We start from the raw sequence: 18,935 nt of genomic DNA, 5'->3' as shown, positions 1-18,935 counted from the left end.
TCTTTTTGCCCCATCATGAGCCACCTGCTTGTTTTTATCGAGCTGCTGGGTCTTGCTAAACTGAAATTACATGTCTCCCCCAGGAGCAATGCTGCGTCTTAGTGCTTGTCAGAAGAAGCCTGTTTATAAAGTGTTTTGGGTTGTAAGGTGCTGTTCAGATAAGGGGCATTGATTTGCATTTTAGTTTGTCCTGTGGAAAAAGCTGTATCGTCAGTACCTCATGAAGGAGGCCCAGGCTCTGCTCACAGTTGAATGGATTCTGGATCATTATGGTATAACCCAAGAGCAGGATCAGTGCATGCTGGGATTTATAAGGTGAGTCTGTTTCATCGTGTGATTTTACAGCTGTACGTCAGCAGGTGGGGGAAGCAGCTCCGCGGTGCTTTGCCCTGTTTCCAGTCTGTTGCTGTAGGTTTGCCTTCATTTTATGCTGTGCTTTGCCAAGAAAGGTGATTAACTTCCTCTCACATATCTACCATCTGCTTCACATGATTGAGGTGTGCAGGGGGGAGGAGGAATTAATTATGAGAAGTAAAAATGATCAGTGGACCTCCAGGGCTAGGCAAAAAATGCCGCCTTCGCTCTCCCCGCTCCACCCAAAAATCTCCTGTTTCCATTTTCTCTTACTCAGATGCCTTAACCACTCAAGTTTTTATGCCATAAAAAGATAACCTAGAGGTGATGTTCTAAATTTCCAAATCATTCCATTTTCTGGATACTATTATTTATTACATGTATTACAGTAGTGCCTAGGAATCCTAGTCACGGCCCAGAGCCCCGTTGTGCTAGGCGCTGTACAAACACAGAACAAAAAGACAGTTCCTGCCCCAAAGAACTTACAGTCTAAGTATGAGATAACAGATGGATACAGACAGACGGGGAAGCCAAGGAAACAATGAGACAGTATAGGTCAGCATGGTAGGCAGTGGCCTCAGCACACCAGAGGCCTAATCATTGTCAAGTGTTTTGTAGGCAACGTGGCAAAGGAGAGTTTTAAGGAAGAGAACGTGTTAGCTTTGCAGGTGATTGCTGGGAGCTCCTCCCAAGTGCGAGGAGCAGCATGGGAAAATATTAACAAGTGGGCAATGGAGGCTGGCAGAAAGGCCGATTGGAGGTGAAAGTCGACATCTAGATAGCAAATGAGAGATGATACGTAGGGTGAGGAATAGGTCATGAGGCCCTTGAAAGTGAAGAGTAATTCTTGTGTTTGATGCAGTAGAGAAGGGGGAGCCCGTGAAGGGCTGCAAAGATTGGGACGACGTGGTCAAAGCGATTGACTAGGAAAATTATTTTTGTGGCACCATACTGAATGGATGTGAGCAGGGCAAGATGGCATTTGTCAAGGCCAGAGGGAAGGATCTTGCAGTAATTGAGACATGAGATGATGAGAGCCTGGCTGAGAGTTTGAGCTGTGTGGATGGTTAAGGCCATATGTTAGAGATGATATCCCGAAAGAGTCTGCAAGATTTAAGTACAGCCTGGGTCTGAGAACCTAGAGAGAGGTCTGGGTGACAGGCACAATGGTGGTGCACCAGCAAGTGTTGATTTCATATCAAAGCAATTTAAGTCACCTATTTTAGTCATGATTTAAACCAGCAAACACTGATTTTAAATCGACTTTAATCATGTTTTGCATTTGTACTTTATTTTCCTAAGCAAAGGTTGATGCTCATTGGCTGATAACCATTAAACCACTAAACAGCCAACTAGACAGACATGCCAGCCAATTGGATGTAACTATTTAGTGCTGGTCCAGAATCCTAAGGGTTAAAATTAAGTGCCCAATACTTAGTTAACAAATGATAACCATTAAAACATATTGATTGGCAACTAAATATAGCCTTCACACTAAATTTGGTGCTTCTTTTTGCTAGTCTTGATACACTATATCTATACACATTTATTTAAACAATTACATAGCTTACCTTAACATATATTCATTCTTAATTTTTATTTTTTATTATGATAGTAAATGGTGAATGATGCACCTCTATTTATTAGATTAATAGTTTACTTTTGATTTTCATTAAACTCTCACTGGATGGAAACTCAAATTCAGTTAAAATGGCACAAACAACATTTTAATTTTGTAACCTTTAAATGTTCTGGGTACATAAGAAAAAAGATTACCAAAACATGTTTTTCATTTAAAAGTAACTGATTTATTAAACAAAGGAAGTATGAACTGTAATTAGCAAATTGTATTGATTGTTTCTGGTCACGACATCCTTCAAGATTTTGAAGCTAGTAGATCTCATCCTCTCACACACAGTTCTTGTTAATAGATTGGAAGAGGAAAACAAACTTTCCTGCTTTTTCAACACCCATTGATTTCTTAACCTTGAATCAATCAGTCAGTGAACTGCACTAGCTGAATAAACAGATAAGAAGAAAATATTCTCTCTGTACCTGTAGAAGAGGCTACTGCTGTCAAAAGCTGGTTTAGCATTTCAACAAACTGGTTCCAGGTGCTTAGCTGGTGACTTCAGTGGTTTGACTTTAACACTTGGCAGCGAACATTTTCTGCTTAATATTATATTTTGTATTTATTTTAAATGATTTTAATAGATTATGATAAATGTAGGCCTTAAAATAGGTTGTCAATTTCAAATTTAATTTAATTTTTTTTTATTTTTTTTAAAACCAGTGTTTAAATAAATAAATTGGACTTTTTATTGTTTTTTAATAAATCATCAATTTTTATCCCCCCTGTGTTGTCCATAGTGATTGAGGAAAAGAGGTACCAGGAAGGGAGTGGTGGGAAGAGTAAAAGCTCTGTTTTAGCTGTGCTGAGCTTTAGCTGATGTCTAGACATCCACAAGGAGATGTCAAAGAGACCGGCTACAGTTTTAATGCGGACAAAAGGAGGCAGGGCTGGAGTAGCGAGGTAGGTCGGAGACTCATCAGCATAGAGATGGTGTCTGAATTTGCATTTGTGGATGAGATTACCCAGAAATAAGGTATAGGGGGAGGCAGACTGCTGTGGAACCTCCCCAGGAAGTTGGAGATGGGATGAGGAGAATCCTTCGAAGGACACACTGAAGGAACAATTGAAGGAGGTGGAAGAGAACCAGGGGAGGACAGTCATGGAAGTCAAGGGAAGACATGATTGCAAGACGAAGAGCATGGTCAATGGTCTCCAAAGCAGCTGACCAGCAAAGAGGCTGAGGCTGAAGTGTACTGGTTCTCAGCTTTGTCTAGGAAGAGGTCTTAAGAGACTTTGGCGAGTGGTTTCAGTGGAGCGCCTGGGCCTGAAGCCAGATTGGAGAGGGTGGAGGAGAGGAACTCCAGACTGTGACTTGTAAACTATGTATTCAGTGAGATATGAAAGGGAGAAGGAAGATGAGGTGGAAGTTGGAGAAGTAAATGGGGTCAAAAGTAGTGGGATTTTTTTAAGATGTGAGAGACTGAAAAACCCAATGTGTAAAAGAAGTGATCTTTTCTCTGATCAGTGCATGCTGGATTTCCACAGGCCATCCTCATTATTAGCAGTAATGGCTGCGAGGATCACAGCTCCCTCTCATCTCCTTTCCCTATGCATTATCATTTATACTCCTGTAGCGCCCACAGTGTGCTACATGCCGTCTACACATACAGGAAGACACGATCCCTGCCTTGAAGAGTTTACAATCCAGGGCCCTGATCCCACAAAGTACTTAAGCACCTGCTTCATTTTTTAATCCCTGGAAGTCAATGAGGCTAGGAACTGGTCACCTGCTTAGGTGCCTTGCTAGATCGGAGCCAGAGTGCGCCTGGTGGGATCGAGCCCATCTGGCTACATGCATACTGTAGGCTAAATGGGGTACACAACGGGGCAGGCTTAATGGTACTGTAGATGACCTAACTCATTCCTTGACTTTTGGGCACTTTCTTCACAGGTATATGGCCGCCTCCAATGCTACCCGGAGAATGGACCCCGAAGCAGTTCTCAGATGCTTGAAGCAGCACCACCTGTTTACCAAGGCAGAAATATGCATCATCCAGAGACTGCCTGATTTAGAGGGCACTGCGGGGGTAGGTTAAACGTTCCTTTTGGGGGGGGGGGGTTCTTACATTTTACTTTGTGGGCAATGGGCATAAAGGGTTTTCCTAAAGAAAAGCATTTGCCGGTGATAAGTTGTTAGCGTAAATAGGAAATGTTAAATAGTCGGGGGGGCAGAGGGGGGATTAGCTGAGGAAATTTGTTACTGATGCTATTAATAATCACAGGGATCTTTTCACAATGCCTGCCTCTCTCTCTCCCTCCTCCCCCAACGCCTTGAGTAGACAAACTGTGCAGTCCTCTTGGTTCTCTCCTTTCTTCTTTTTGCCATCACCCTCTCTAGGCTGTGAACGTGTGGGCCGTGATGGCAGCTATTGTGCTCTTCTCTGATGGCGTTCGTGACATCCAGAAGCTGATGGCTTGTCTTAGGAGACCCAGCTCTACCCTTTCAGTCCTGGACATCACTGAGATGTTGTACTGTATGGCCACACTGCTGAATGCAATGAGAGAGAAGGGCATCAATATAAGTAACAGGTGAGGAGGGAGAGAGTCTCATATCTTAAAATGAAAATCTGCAGCTGGAATGCTTATTTATTGTGAGCACATCCTTGCCCCATTGAACTTAGTTCACAGCAGCTAAGAGGCCAGTATATTAGTAGTTCAGGGTGGTTTTTAAGTGCTGTTATTTTCAGAAAAGTGACTGTATAAAACAAATACTTCCGTACACAGCAGATCAACCACGTATGTGTATTTGGAGTCCTCGTTGCTTATCCCAGTTATGAAAGCAAGTTGTTGTTTCTGCTCCTTTTAGCACAGCAGAGTTAACCCAGCTATGAGAAGCAGTGAGTTTCTAAGGCCTGGTCTACACTGGGTGGGGGGGGAATCGATCTAAGATATACAGCTTCAGCTACAAGAATAGCGTAGCTGAAGTCGACGTATCTTAGATCGACTTAGAATTGTTTACTTCGCATCCTCGCGGCGCGGGATCAATGGCCACGGCTCCCCCATCAACTTTGCTTCCACCTCTCGCCGAGCTGGAGTTCAGCAATTGACGGGAGAGCGATCGGGGATCTATTTATTGCGTATACACTACACGCGATAAATCGATCCCCGATAGATCAATCGCTACCCGCCGATCTGGCGGGTAATGTAGACATACCCTAAGGAAAGTTCTGAGTTTCAGTCAGCTATCATTGACTCACCACGTAGCTTCGGGCAAGTCACTTCACATCTCTACCTGCATTTTCTAATGCACCTTCTGAGAGTGTCGCAAGGATTAATTCGTTAATCAAAGCATCGTGTAGACATAATGTGAAATGCTATCTGTGATTATTATTCCGAGTGATCTGGATTCTTGTATAACTCAGATATCAGCAACGGGGTGATTAATTAGGCTTCAGTTGCAGAATATTTACTACAGGTGTCGACCCATGAGATGGAAAGGACCCAGCTTGATTCGCCAATCCTTGGTTATGTTTGTGGAGCGGATGGTTATAAAGATAATCTTTTTACAAGGTGGGCGAACTTGCTCTTGGGTCCATGAGCGGCAGTAAACAGGGAGCCCCTTGCCGCTTTTACACTCATTCACTTTTCAGACTATAACAGCACTTTAAATGATAATGTTGTCTCCCTGTTTAGACTCATTTGAATGTTTGTGGCCCGCCTTGTTCTTCTGTTTGTGTAAGTGATGGCTGTCTACACATCTGATGAAAATTTTGGGTACGCTAATGTCCCAAATGCTGCCTTCTTAGGACACTTTGTTATATAGTGATGGGAAATCTCCAGTCTGTCCACTGAAACAGGAATGATCTTGGTTGGCTGTTTTCCTCAGCACCTTCAGCTCTTTATTGCTGGAGGTGCTATGTTATCTTTCCATGTGCAGTTTTACTCATCTCAAAAACAAATTTGAAGTCCTCTGGTCCAGTCTGGCACCTTATTGGATAAGTCAGCTAGCGAGCTCTCCAAATATTGCTTTATTGGCAGCATAAACAGCTTCTGGGGTCTTTTGTAGGGGCAAAGGGAGGTAACTGACATTTAATTGAGCATTGTTAAAGATCCTCTTACATTAAATTTGTTACCTGTCTTTATATTTTCTGTAAGGTTTCACTACAGTATTTTCTACTGCTTGTATTTGATGGAGAACTCTTGCCCTGTTACTAAGACGACAAAGCTGGAAACACCCAGTTCAAACTGTGGAAGAGGCACTTGGCCCAGGTACTGCTCATGTATTTAATCTAAATGAGAGGGCCAAATACACAGATCCCTGTAAAGTCCTGGAGACTGAGCAAACACTTCACAGAAAGGGCTAGTTTACAGAGTCTCATTCTCACTGGTGTCAGAGTAGCTTCTTTGTCTCATTGAAGTGTCATTAATCTGCGACAGAGGGACAGCAGAATCAGACCCATAAGCTATAAAAATTCAACGTATTTTATTTTTCTTACTAAAATGAGGGGTTTTTACTCATTACAATGACCGCAGTTGGTAAGAATCATCTATTAAACACAGTTATCTGCCTATAACATGACTACTGATGGCTAAAATGACTGTTATCACCCCAAGTTCCAGGGGCAGACTCCTGCCCCCTCCCTGTCCATGGGGATGTTTTGGGGGATGAAGGGAGTGTGGCTGGGCTAATTTAAGCTTGATGGTCCCTTTAGAAAAGCTTATTTGTTTTGTGTGTTTGGCGCCTAGCACAATGGGACCTCAACCCCTCGTGTTGCTACCACAAAGAAAATAATTTTAATAAATGCATGTTTATCATCATTGCCTCCTTATTCAAGAGATGGCAAACCAGCCATCAGACATTTGCTGATATATCGCTTGCCCACGCAAACTCCATACTGTCATCTGTATTGATACAAGTCGCTGAAACCTTGCTACTTAAAGGAGAGATTGTCCAGTGGTTAGAGTACTAGTCTGGGCCTTTGGGAATTCAGATTCAATCCTGCTCTGCCACAAACATCCTGGGTGATCCCGGGCAAGCCACTTAGCCTCTCTGTGCCTCAGTTCCTCATCTGTAAAATGGGGATAATAGCACTGCCCTACCTCACAGGTAAGGAGATGGGAATTCCATAGATACTTTGAACATGTGGGATTCAACCCTCTTGTTTCCCAGCCCTTAGTTCCATTCCCGTGCCCAGAAATCTTCATTTAACTCTGGTTCTTTCACAGTTGCAGTCAGTAGAGAGGGAGTTTTCTGGGAATAGTCATTTGTTAATGAATGGCTTTGGAAGAATCAGCAGGATATACCTAGATGGAGGAATTTTCTCTTGGTGTCTCACACCAACTTTCTGGAAAAAGGTAGTTTGCTGTGTAGGGTTATTACAATTAATTATATTTTTATTTATAAAAACAACACTGAAATGCTGAATTGCTTTATAAACATTAATTAAATCTCACAGCTTCTCTGCGAGATAAAGGATAACGATCCCCCATGCTATAGTGGGGGAACTGAGGTGAGGCACAGAGAGGTTAAAGGTCAAATGTTGAAAAGAGCCTAAGTCACGTTGAATTTTTTCAGTGAGATTTAGGAGCTGAAGTCGTTTTTGGAAGTGGAACTTCGCACCTGAGTGACTTAGGCTTAAAGGCTCTCGAGTGACCTTATGCAAGGTCACACCCCTTCTTTTTCCCATCTGCAGTCATGTTGCTTTTTTTCTCTCCAATATCTGCCCGTTCTGCATGGTCCCCACTGCTACAACCCTCCTTCTGGCCCTTGTTATCTCTGGCCTTATACCACTGTAGCCCTTTTCCTGTCTGATTTGGCTGCCTCTTATCTCTCCCCAGTCCAGCCTCTCCAACAGGAGGGCGTTGTAGTTCCATGCGCAGGCACATCATTGCTGTATGTTCCTTGTCGGTTGTGTATTTTAACACAGAAAAATAATTATTTTGCTCTTATTTTATTTTTAGTAATAAGCTGGACATAAAACTAACCCACGAACAGCAAAGGATCCTAAACCACACAATCTTGCCTGGTCAAGTAGTGAAAATTATGGCATTTGCAGGTAAGAAAGCTGACTGTGAAACAAGTTGCAGGGATGCGTTATCCAAAACAAAACCAAAAAAAAAGGCTTATCAGACAATTAAGCAAACTCCAGTTCTGTTGTTTTTCCTTTGTTGGAGCTGAGGAGGTGCACATGGCAAACACTGCTTACCGCTAACAAAAATGAATCAAGAGGTAGATTTTTTTTTTTTGTGTAGAAATCAAACACCTGTATAAACATGTGGGCAGGAAATAAAGCAGCTTTTCAGACTACTCGTACACAACTCTAGCTCCTCATACAAGTGGAATAAAAGTGGGTGTCTTATAATAGCACAAAAAAGAAATGAAGGGCAGTAAATTATAAAAGGAAATACATTTTTGACCTCGCTCTTAGTAGCAGTATCGTAGTAGTGCCAGTTTTAGATTAGGGTTCCCTTGTGCTAGGCACTATGGAAACAGGTAAATACAGCAGCCCCTGCCCTGGAGAGCACACAGACCAGGATAATATGATGCAATAGGTAGAAATAATAGAAAAGGGGTGGGGGAGGGTGATGAGCACATTGTGAAATGTTACGTCCTGAGGTCGCCCCCTTGGGGTGAGAGAGGGCACTTTGCTTATGTCATGCATAGTTCTCTACGTAGCTGCAAACCTCTGATCTGGGTCTGGGGGACAGTCCTTTAGCTGTGCCTTTTAGGGAATCCGTCCCCTTTTGGGGGATAGAAAGCAGTCCTGACAACAGGAAAATACTCCCATAGCCTTTTTTCTTGAGCCAGGGAGAGGGAAGCAATCTGTCAGGCCCCCTAGGCAGTCGAGGTTCCCACTCTTCAGTGCAAGTAAAGACTGGGGCTGAATCTGGGAACAGGGCTTCAACACAGAAAAACTGATTGGCCCATCGTCTTCCTTAAAGGGCCAAGGCAGGCAGCGTTTGCAAGGCACAGGGTCTCAGTCTGCAGCCCCTGGCTCTGCTTGCTTCTGAGTGCCGCCTCAACTGCATGAGGTCCTCCCTTTCGAGCGCCTGCCTCCAAGCCTGACTTGCCATGTGAGTTTGGTCTGATTGTGACCACAGGAGTTGCTTAGCCCCTGACTGGCTGGTGGGGTGTCATCTGTTCCAACACACCCACACAAGACAGTAAGCTCAGCTTGCCACCTGTCTAGACAACTGGTGCAATTCATTTTCCCAGAAGGTTCTCATGTCAGATAGGTTAGCTGGAGTGTTCTAAAAGTACTGCGTGATTTTATAACTGTTCATAACATTTGTGGCTACAGGTTGAGATTTCCAAAGCTGACTTAGCCATGCCCCTCCCACTAATTTCCCTGGAGTTTGGTTGGCTAAATGCCTTAGTTGGCTTTGAAAATCTCAACCACATTGCGCAGGTGAGGCTAATGATATGGGGTGATGAAGAGCCTGATGGGAGAGACATGCTGGGGATACAGGTAGGATTCTGACACAAGGACACCTTTCTTTCTTTTGCTCTTCAGGTACGGGAAAGACCTCGACTTTGGTCAAGTATGCAGAGAAGTTTCCCCATCTCAGCTTTCTGTATGTGGCATTTAACAAGGCCATCGTGGAGAGCGGAAAGAGTGTCTTCCCCCCTAACGTTATGTGCAAGACTTTCCATTCGTTAGCGTACGCGAATGTCGGCAAATAGTAAGTAGCAATCTTCTCGTTTCCCTGTTCATAGAGCAGTGTGCTGTTCAGAATCTCAGCGTGTAGGCCACCAGCCAGCGCCTTCCTCTATGGTCAGCAGAGAAACCAAGGACTGAATTAGTCTCAGAGCTGTAGGGTGATTCTTCAAATTGGAGAAATGGTCTGAGGTAAACAGGATGAAGTTTAACAAAGACAAATGCAAAGTGCTCCACTTAGGAAGGAAAAATCAGTTTCACACATACAGAATGGGAAGAGACTGTCTAGGAAGGAGTACGGCAGAAAGGGATCTAGGGGTTATAGTGGACCACAAGCTAAATATGAGTCAACAGTGTGATGCTGTTGCAAAAAAAGCAAACATGATTCTGGGATGTATTAACAGGTGTGTTGTGAGCAAGACACGAGAAGTCATTCTTCCGCTCTACTCTGCTCTGGTTAGGCCTCAGCTGGAGTATTGTGTCCAGTTCTGGGCACCGCATTTCAAGAAAGATGTGGAGAAATTGGAAAGGGTCCAGAGAAGAGCAACAAGAATGATTAAAGGTCTTGAGAACATGACCTATGAAGGAAGGCTGAAAGAATTGGGTTTGTTTAGTTTGGAAAAGAGAAGACTGAGAGGGGACATGATAGCAGTTTTCAGGTATCTAAAAGGGTGTCATAAGGAGGAGGGAGAAAACTTGTTCACCTTAGCCTCTAAGGATAGAACAAGAAGCAATGGATTTAAACTGCAGCAAGGGAGGTCTAGATTGGACATTAGGAAAAAGTTCCTAACTGTCAGGGTGGTTAAACACTGGAATAAATTGCCTCGGGAGGTTGTGGAATCTCCATCTCTGGAGATATTTAAGAGTAGGTTAGATAAATGTCTATCAGGGATGGTCTAGACAGTATTTGGTCTTGCCATGCGGGCAGGGGACTGGACTCGATGACCTCTCGAGGTCCCTTCCAGTCCTAGAATCTATGAATCTATATCAGTCGATGGCAGTGCATGGGGGAAGTTTGCACTGTTGCCTCCTGGATAATATATGCCACACTTTGAAGGGCACTAAATTGGCATAGAAATCTTTAATTTTTAATATTTAAAAAGGGTGAATAAAAGAAATGGCCATGGGCATCTTGCAGGGAATTTTGCAAAACATCCTATTTGAATTGCATTTCTGTTTAGGGGCATCACTTTTTATATTTCTTTTTCATTGTTTTGTGAGGTTAAAAGGAAAAAAAAAGTCCCTTTCGTTGCTCCTTTATGAGGTTTAAAGAAGACCTGTGAGGGATTTTTTGTTTTTCCGTGGTGGTTTTTTTTTTTTTTTTTTACGCTAGAAATTTGTGTCTGGTCTTCCCTGTCTCTTCTTGGATGAGCCTATGAATGGATTGCTGATAGGATTAAAACACTAGAGAAACTATATAATCAGACTGCCTTATGTCCCTTTGAGCACATCCTCAAAATTAAACATGTGCTTTCCTGAATTGGCTTTTGATGCCTTGTCTATATTGAAAGTCGCGCCAGTTTAAAATCACACCACTAGTTAAACTGATTCAGTTAAACCGATGCAAAGTCCTGTTTGGACACACTCTGAATGCTGTTTAAACATGGCTACACTTGCAGTTGTAGAGTGCTGGGAGTTAAACCAGCCCTTGGAGACAGCAGCCGGGAAAGCACTGCTGTCTGTTTGCGCTGTCAGCCGCAAGCGCAGTGGCGTGGCCACATTAGCAGCTCTTGCAACGCCCCAGAGAGCAGTGCACTGTGGTAGCTATCCCAGTGTGTAAGTGGCTGCAGCGTGCTTTTCAAATGGGCAGGGAGTGGAATGAGGCAGTGTGTTGTGTGTATGTAGGGGGAGAGACTGTGTTTTGGGGGGCAGAGAGTGTGTGTCATCATGCTGTCTTGTTCAAGTTCAAGACAGCAGCAGGGGGAAACTCTGACATCAGTCCCCCTCCCGCCCCACGCCAGCCTCGGTAGCAGCAGCACTCCACAGTAATGGTTTGCGTTGTCCCGGAGCAGATAAGCGGCCGGCTGTCAGAAACGGAGCTTTGAAAGGGGTTATCCCCATGCCTGCAGCCGAGTTCAAAACTATGACAAGAGTGGCCACTTGACTTCAAGGGATTATGGGATGTTTCCAGAGGCCAATCACTGCTCAGCAATGCAACACGTCGTCCACACTGACACCCGGGCGTTTCAGCCCCGGCGCAGCAAGCTCTATGCTTCTCGTGGAGGTGGATTACCAGGAGCGTTCCAGCTGCAGAGTCCAAGCGCTCTAAGTGCCTTGCCAGTGTGGACACCTCAGGAGTTAAGGCGCCGGGGGGCTGATTTAATGCGCTCTAACTTGCAAGTGTAGCCAAGGCCTGAGTGAGCTTTAGCCCACACAGTTTTGCACCGGTTTAACAAAATCAGTTTTAAACTGGTTTAAAGATAAACAAGAGCAACTTGGAATATAGACAAGGCCTGAGCAGGGAGAGGATTTTTTTTTTTTTTATTGAGACTGTTTAAAGGCTTTTTGTTGTTTGTTAAAAACTTGTTTAACCCGAAGGCCTTCACAGAGGTTTCCCAATTGGAAAGAGAACCTCTTTTGTTAAAAATTCAGCATCTTCCACTCCTTCAGTCAAGGGCTGTGTGGACACCAAATCAACATATCTAGGTCCTCCATAAAGACCTCCAGCAAAACATGGAAGACCAGAATTGACAGCCCTGGTATTTCTAAGGTATAAGGTGTGGAAGAAAAAGAGCCCTTCTTTTGAAATAGCTTTTCCAGACTTCTTAGATATCAGGAAGAAGCAAACAAGGGCTGGCACTCAATTTTCAACCCCTTACATGTCATCTTTAAACCAGTTTGCAACCAGCAATTTTTGAATTCTTTTATATAGGATGGCCCAGTGGTGGTAATGCTAGGCTGGGATTCCAGAGATGTGAGTTCAATGCCCTGCCCTGCCCTGCCACAGATTCCTTATGTGACTGTGGGCAAGTCAGTTAGCCTCTCTGTGTGCCTCAGTTTCCCCCATCTGTAAAATGGGGATAATAGAACTTCCCTACATCATAGGGCTGTTGTGAGGGTAGATACATTAAGGATTGTGAGGTTCCCAGATCTGAGGTAATGTGGGAGGGCCATATAAATACCATAGATAGCTCCTCTTTGCTCCTTTGAGCGTTAGTAATAGAAGGAAAGGCTACGACACTTCTCAGATAAGTTTTCGTGCAAACTAATAATGTGATGTTGTTGTTTGTTTTTTTTTTGTTTTTTTTTTTGTCTGTGGCACAGCTATAATGAAAAAGGCAAACTAAATTTTTCCAACCTGTCACCCTACACGATCAGCTTCATCCTCAAACATCGCATGGGACAATCTCTCTTCGTAAGAGCAAAGACAGTAACTCAGACGCTTGAAAGCTTTTTTGCTTCTCCAGATGAATTCATATAGGTGGAGCACACCCCCATATGGTGCAAAAATACACACGGCATGAGGGTCCTAGTCTGTGAAGAAGAGAAGCAAGTGAGTATTGATGGAGAGGCCAGAGTCCAGCTGGGAAGGAATGGAACATGCATTAAAACAGACTCCAGTGATACAGTGGTCCTTACAATTCAGCAGTCGGAAATTACCAATCAAATGCATTTCTCTTGTTTCCCCTCGGTTGGTTTATGAAAAAGGAATATGTCTTCCTTGTGTGATCCCCTTGCAGCAGATGAGACAAGAAACTCATCGTAGCTCTGATTCAAAGTCTTTTAAAGTCATTGGGAGACTTTTCCAGTGGGTTTAGACCAGACTCAGTATACGTATGAGGAACAGAGGGAGAAACTTGAGATCCCATGTATTTCTGTTAATATTTGGAAGGCATTCCACTACTACAGTGTTGACAGTGGTATAAAAATAACTGGATAGATTTAAGAGGGCCAGTTCTGGCTTAAGAATACAGTTCATTTACTGTGTTTAAAAGTAGCTGTATGGCTGAACAAAACTTTGGCAGTAGTTAGTTGTTTGGCTGGGACTTTTTATTTGAGTTTTGTGTTTTAACCCATCCATACACTTGTTAAAATCACATCATTTTAACATTTAGGAAGAGTCTAGAACAGGTTTATTTTTAACCAGGGTTTTAGTTTTTATTTTGGTTTTTTAATATTTTGAATGCCTATAATGATCACTTAACATGTTAATTTCTTCAAATACGTAATTTTTGATTTCGTCATCCAAGTACATAATAGAGATTCATTTCTAGAGGCCAAAACTCTGTCAGTTGATAAAATGAATTTTCACAAGGACTTAAGTTCTTCAAATTATTTCCTGTAAAGCACAATTTTTAACCCTCAGTAAATGGGGTCTGGAAATGAGATAATGAGTCTTCCGCCTCTAGATCACCATTTCAAATCCACCTCCGGTCAGAATTGGCTGACTGAAATTCATTTCACAGAGGCTACTAAATGACTGCATGCTGACAATTAAATACTGGACTCAATCCAGTTCCCAGTGACAAGTGCTGGCATATTAATTTAGCTGAAACATATAAGCCCAAAAATTTAAAGGTGCCGACATGATTCTGTCCCTATCCAACATTAAACAGTGTTAGACAAGGTTTGGAGTTGGATATACAGACACCTCGATTTGTTTCATGGCAAACACACAAAGGGCTGGTCTACACTACAAAGCTGGGTTTGCTTAACTACGTTGTTCAGGGCTGTGAAAATTTCATGCCCTGTGCAATGTAATTAAGCCGACCTAAGTCCCAGTGTTGACGTCGTTAGGTTGGTGGAAGAACTTTTCCTTGACCTGCCTATAGCCTCTCAAAGAGATGGATTTACTGTAGTGACAGAAGAACCCCTTCCATCAGTGTAGTGTCTATGCTACTGTAGTGTTCCCACCCTAGACATGCTCTAAGAATATGATGCCAAAATTTAGGAATTTATCAACTAAAATACGGGTGGTGGGGGGAAAAAGCTAAAACAAGTTATTGAAATTAAATGATTACATGTGACAAACGTAATCCGCATTTATTAAAAGACCATTTTAAAGAACGGACATCAGCTAGAGTCCCTTATTTTGTTGGACAACCCTTCTAAGTGTGGAGGAAAGGCTTAGTTTTGTTGCTCAGTTTAGAGATGTAAAGGATGGTTACTTTTCCTGCTTTTATAAACAGACGCAAGGGGAGGAAGAGACAGGATAGTAAAGGTGGTTCAGCAATGAGGACCAGGTGTTCCCGCTGGTATGTCAGGGTCTGGACTTCACATGGATGCAGTGACCTTCGGGATCCCTGGATGAAGGACAGTGTCCTTGGAGTGGAGTGGGACAGAGGCCTGATGGCCTTCCCCCTCCTGCCGGAATTCCGCCAATCGATTTGCCAGTCCCTACCCCAAAAATCTTTTTTTAAGGACCCCGAAAGAGGGGTGATGAGTGGAGTAGTCCATCCTCCCATTTTGTTCACCCATCAGGCCTAACTTCTGACGTGCCAAGCGTAGTCTATTGATTTCCAGTCCCACGCCATTCTTGTTTACCCTGCACGATCTTAACACAGTCCTTGGGTTATATCAGTAGCCCTTTCTGTTTGGATTAATTTAGTCTCTCTCTTTTGCACCTTTTCTCATCAACATTTGTAATTGGTTATTGCGACCTTCTATGAACTTTCACTCACTTTTTACAATTGAGCTTATAATTAGGATACATTTGTGGGCCCAGTTATCCCAACGTTGCCTACACCACACAACATGCAAACCAACCTGTACAGCTGGGACTAACGGGCAAACTTACCAGAGAGGCCAAGGCATGAAGACGGAACTTCCCATTCACCCTTAGAAGCCAGTGGAACTATTCCCATGCACAAGTTTTTTGCAGAATTGGGGCCTACGTTTTAGATATGATGGCTGACAAACAAGAGGATTTGGTGAGGAAGAAAAAGTGTTACAGCAAAATGGTCACATGGTGACTCTGGATTGACATATGCGTATCCTGAGTTTCTGCTCTATAGAACTGTTGTTTTGGGCTATTTTAATTAGGATTGGACAGATTTAACCATTAAGTTTTGGGGAGGGAGTTCCCCATGCAGGGGGAGCTCAGTGTTGTTTGCCATGTGGAGGGCCCACACAGGAGGGAAATATGTCAGGAGATGAGGTCAGAGATAGAAGCCAGGGGAAGAATGGCTATGATCTTTCAGGGCTATGTGAGAAACTGAAGCTTGATAGGTGAGTCATTGGGGATACCAGAGGAGGGATAATGTGATTAGGCATGCCGCAGACTATAGATTGGTCATCTCAGTTATACCAGAGTACTTGAGGCAGCTGAGAGTGAAGTTTTGTGCATGAAAATCTACCTGGATTCTTCTGGTGTTTCTTTCCAGATCATTGTTGAAGAAGCAAGACGGATATGGGACAATATGAAAATGCTAAATGGAAATACAGAACTGAATTGCAAAATGACATCGGATGGTATGTTGTCACAGAGAGTACAGATGTTAAAAGGGACATCATCAGTTTAAACAGCAAAAATAGTAACACCTGCGATGGCTTTTACTGACCGCAATCAGAGGGAGAAGAAACCTATCTTTTCCCAGTTTGCTTTGTGCAAACAGCTCTTGTGTGCCTTCGCTAGTTCCTGGAGTATGGTCAGAATCGCAGAAACTGTAGTTAGTTTCCCCTTTGGTGGTTTGTCTTCCACAAGCAGCAAGGGAGAAGGCAGGGTACAGGAGCAAATAAATAATATGTATCAACCCACAAAATCTGTGGTCAGAAACTGCTTTTAATTCACTCTTTAAAAACTGACTGGATTTCAGATTGATAGTGTCTCATGAAACTGAAAGTAATTTTACATCTGAATTACCTGATAGTCTGATCCTTCTTCCAGGGTATTTGAAGCTTTGGCAGCTTAAGAAGCTGCAGCTTTTTGCATATGATGCCATATTTGTGGATGAAGCACAAGACTGCACGCCAGGTGACTAAGGCAGGAGACCATCTGAACAAATAAGGACCTAATTAACCCCATTATTCCTGTGCCCCCAATAGGGAAATAAAGACACCGAGGGCATTGGTAACTGAGCTAGGAGGGGAACTTGGTTTCTATGCTTGTGCTCAGATCACTAACCCACACCTATGGAACTGGTTGTTTGAGGGTAAAGGGGGCGCATGGGGGGGGGGGGGGTTATGTTTTTCACAAATGCCTTCAATTTCTGTACAGCATCATCAGTATTATTTATAAGTAGTGCCTTGAGGCCCCAATCAAGATTAGGACCCTGTTGTGCTAGGCCAGAGGTGGGCAAACTTTTTGGCCCGAGGGCCACATCTGTGTGGGGAAATTGTATGCAGGGCCATGAATGTAGGGCTGGGGCAAGAGGTTGGGGTGCAGGGTGCAGGAGGGGGCTCAGGGTAGGGGGTTGGGATGTGGGGTGCAGGAGGGGTTCAGGGTGCGGGCTCCGGCCAGGCGCTGCTTATCTCGAGCAGTTCCGGGGTGACAGCGGGGCTAAGGTAGGCTCTCTGCCTGACCTGGCTCTTGCCGCTCCTGGAAGTGGCCAGCATGTCCGGCAGTGGCTCCTGGTGGTCATGTGGGGATGGCGGCTCCAGCACGTGCTGCCCTCGTCTGCGTGTACCATTCCTGAAGCTCCCATTGGGCGCGGTTCCCCGTTCCCGGCCAGTGGGAGCTGTGGGGGGCAGTGCCTGCAGGCAAGGGCAGCGCACGGAGCCTTCTCCCTGCCCCCGCCTTCTTCAGGGGCCGCAGGGACGTGGTGCCGTCTGCTTCTGGGAGCGGCATGGGAGCCTGCCTTAGCTCCATTGCACCATAGGGCTGGCAATCCCACAGGCTGGATTGAAAGCCCTGACGGGCCAGATCCAGCCCGTGGGCTGTAGCTTGCCCTCCCCTGTGCTAGGCCCTATACAAACACATAGGGGACAATCCTTGTGCTGAAGAGCTCATGGTCTCTGTAAACAAGACCGATAAAGTGGCGGGGGTGAGGGAAATGGAAGGATTGTTCTGGCTTTACAGTTGGAGAACTAAAACACAGTTTGTGATTTTTGCCTAATGTAGTCGCACAGGGAGTCCACGGTGGAGAAGGAAATTAAACCCATGCGTCCTATGTCCCGTTCAGTTTCTTAACCACAGAACCATCAATATGTTCTAATAATTTCTTGTCAGTGATGTGGTTAAAGGGCTTGCTTATTTCCCACTTGCTTGTTTGGGCTGGAGCCATTTTCTTAACCAGGTGAAGTTTGTTTTGGTTTGGCGAGCGGGTCCCTTTGAGTTTCGTTCATGCTTCGCTTTTTGCTGCAGCCATCCTGGACATTGTGCTGTCCCAGACCTGTGGAATAATCTTTGTAGGAGACCCACACCAACAGATCTATACCTTCCGAGGTGCTGTCAATGCGCTCTTCGCAGTGCCACACACCCACATCTTCTATCTCACACAGGTAAGACTGGGCAGTGTGTACATGTGTATTCCGGTGCTGAAGACCCATCGTTCTCTCCAGTAATATGCTTACCTCAGTTTAAAATTTACAAAGGAATGACCGTGCCTCTTCCAAGAGCCAGCAGCAAGAAAACGTCCCATGTTGTCCGTTAATCAAAGTGGGTCAGCTTTGTTTCATAAGCCGGTGTAAATCCCACACCAAAAGTACATGGGAAATTACTTCTGTTTGCCTGATCTCTGCTTCCTTTGCTCCATCTTGTAGAGTTTCAGATTTGGCCCTGAAATAGCTTACATTGGATCTACTATCTTGGATGTCTGCAAGAAAATCCGGAATAAGATGTTAGTGGGTGGAAATCAAGAGGGTAAGAAATTAAATTGTGTTCGTACAGCGCCTAGCACGGGTCCTGATCCAGGACCGGGGCTCCTAGGCACTATTGCAATACAAATAATAATAATATATGCTTTTTAAAAATAATTTCATACTGCTTTTCTTCTTGCATTGACTTACTGGGCCTTTTCTCCATCTCCCAGGTGATGTCAGAGGCAGCACGAATGGAAAGACTGCTTTCTTATCACGGGGCAATTTCAATGTGTTTGAGAATGCAGTGACAATTACTGGAGGAGAGAGACCAACAAAAATACACTTGCTTGGGGTAGGGCAGATTTCTTACATTGTATGTGGAAGCTGTGAAAGCTTCTTGGGGAGGGGGCATTGAAATGACTCTAATTGGGAGTCGTCCTCTCTCTAAGCAGTTTCAGTCACAAGTATAAACTCTTGTCTTGAAGTAAGTGTCCCAGACCCTCCAGAGTCTATAAGAGCGGTCACACTGGGTCAGACCAACGGTCCATCTAGCCCAGTATCCTGTCTTCCGACCGTGGCCAATACCAGGTGCCCCAGAGGGAATGAACAGAACAGGTAATCATCAAGTGATCCATCCCCTATCGCCCATTCCCAGCTTCTGGCAAACAGAG

General features: G+C 44.2%; 1 protein-coding gene across 1 annotated transcript in view; it reads left to right on the top strand.

The window, feature by feature from the left end:
* Positions 1-18,935, top strand: part of FBH1 (F-box DNA helicase 1) — a gene marked incomplete in the record, with an annotated part of 38,596 nt that overhangs the window by 7,330 nt on the left and 12,331 nt on the right. The window contains 12 exon segments of the mRNA XM_034764045.1: positions 185-315; positions 3,879-4,014; positions 4,326-4,516; positions 6,083-6,196; positions 7,889-7,983; positions 9,442-9,610; positions 12,850-13,078; positions 15,909-15,996; positions 16,412-16,498; positions 17,828-17,964; positions 18,226-18,325; positions 18,495-18,616. Coding sequence (XP_034619936.1) covers positions 185-315; positions 3,879-4,014; positions 4,326-4,516; positions 6,083-6,196; positions 7,889-7,983; positions 9,442-9,610; positions 12,850-13,078; positions 15,909-15,996; positions 16,412-16,498; positions 17,828-17,964; positions 18,226-18,325; positions 18,495-18,616 — 1,599 coding nt within the window.

The sequence above is a fragment of the Trachemys scripta genome, chromosome 1, assembly GCF_013100865.1.
Source record: "Trachemys scripta elegans isolate TJP31775 chromosome 1, CAS_Tse_1.0, whole genome shotgun sequence".
Lineage (NCBI taxonomy): Eukaryota > Metazoa > Chordata > Testudines > Emydidae > Trachemys > Trachemys scripta.
This window is presented reverse-complemented; position numbering and strand designations above follow the sequence as displayed.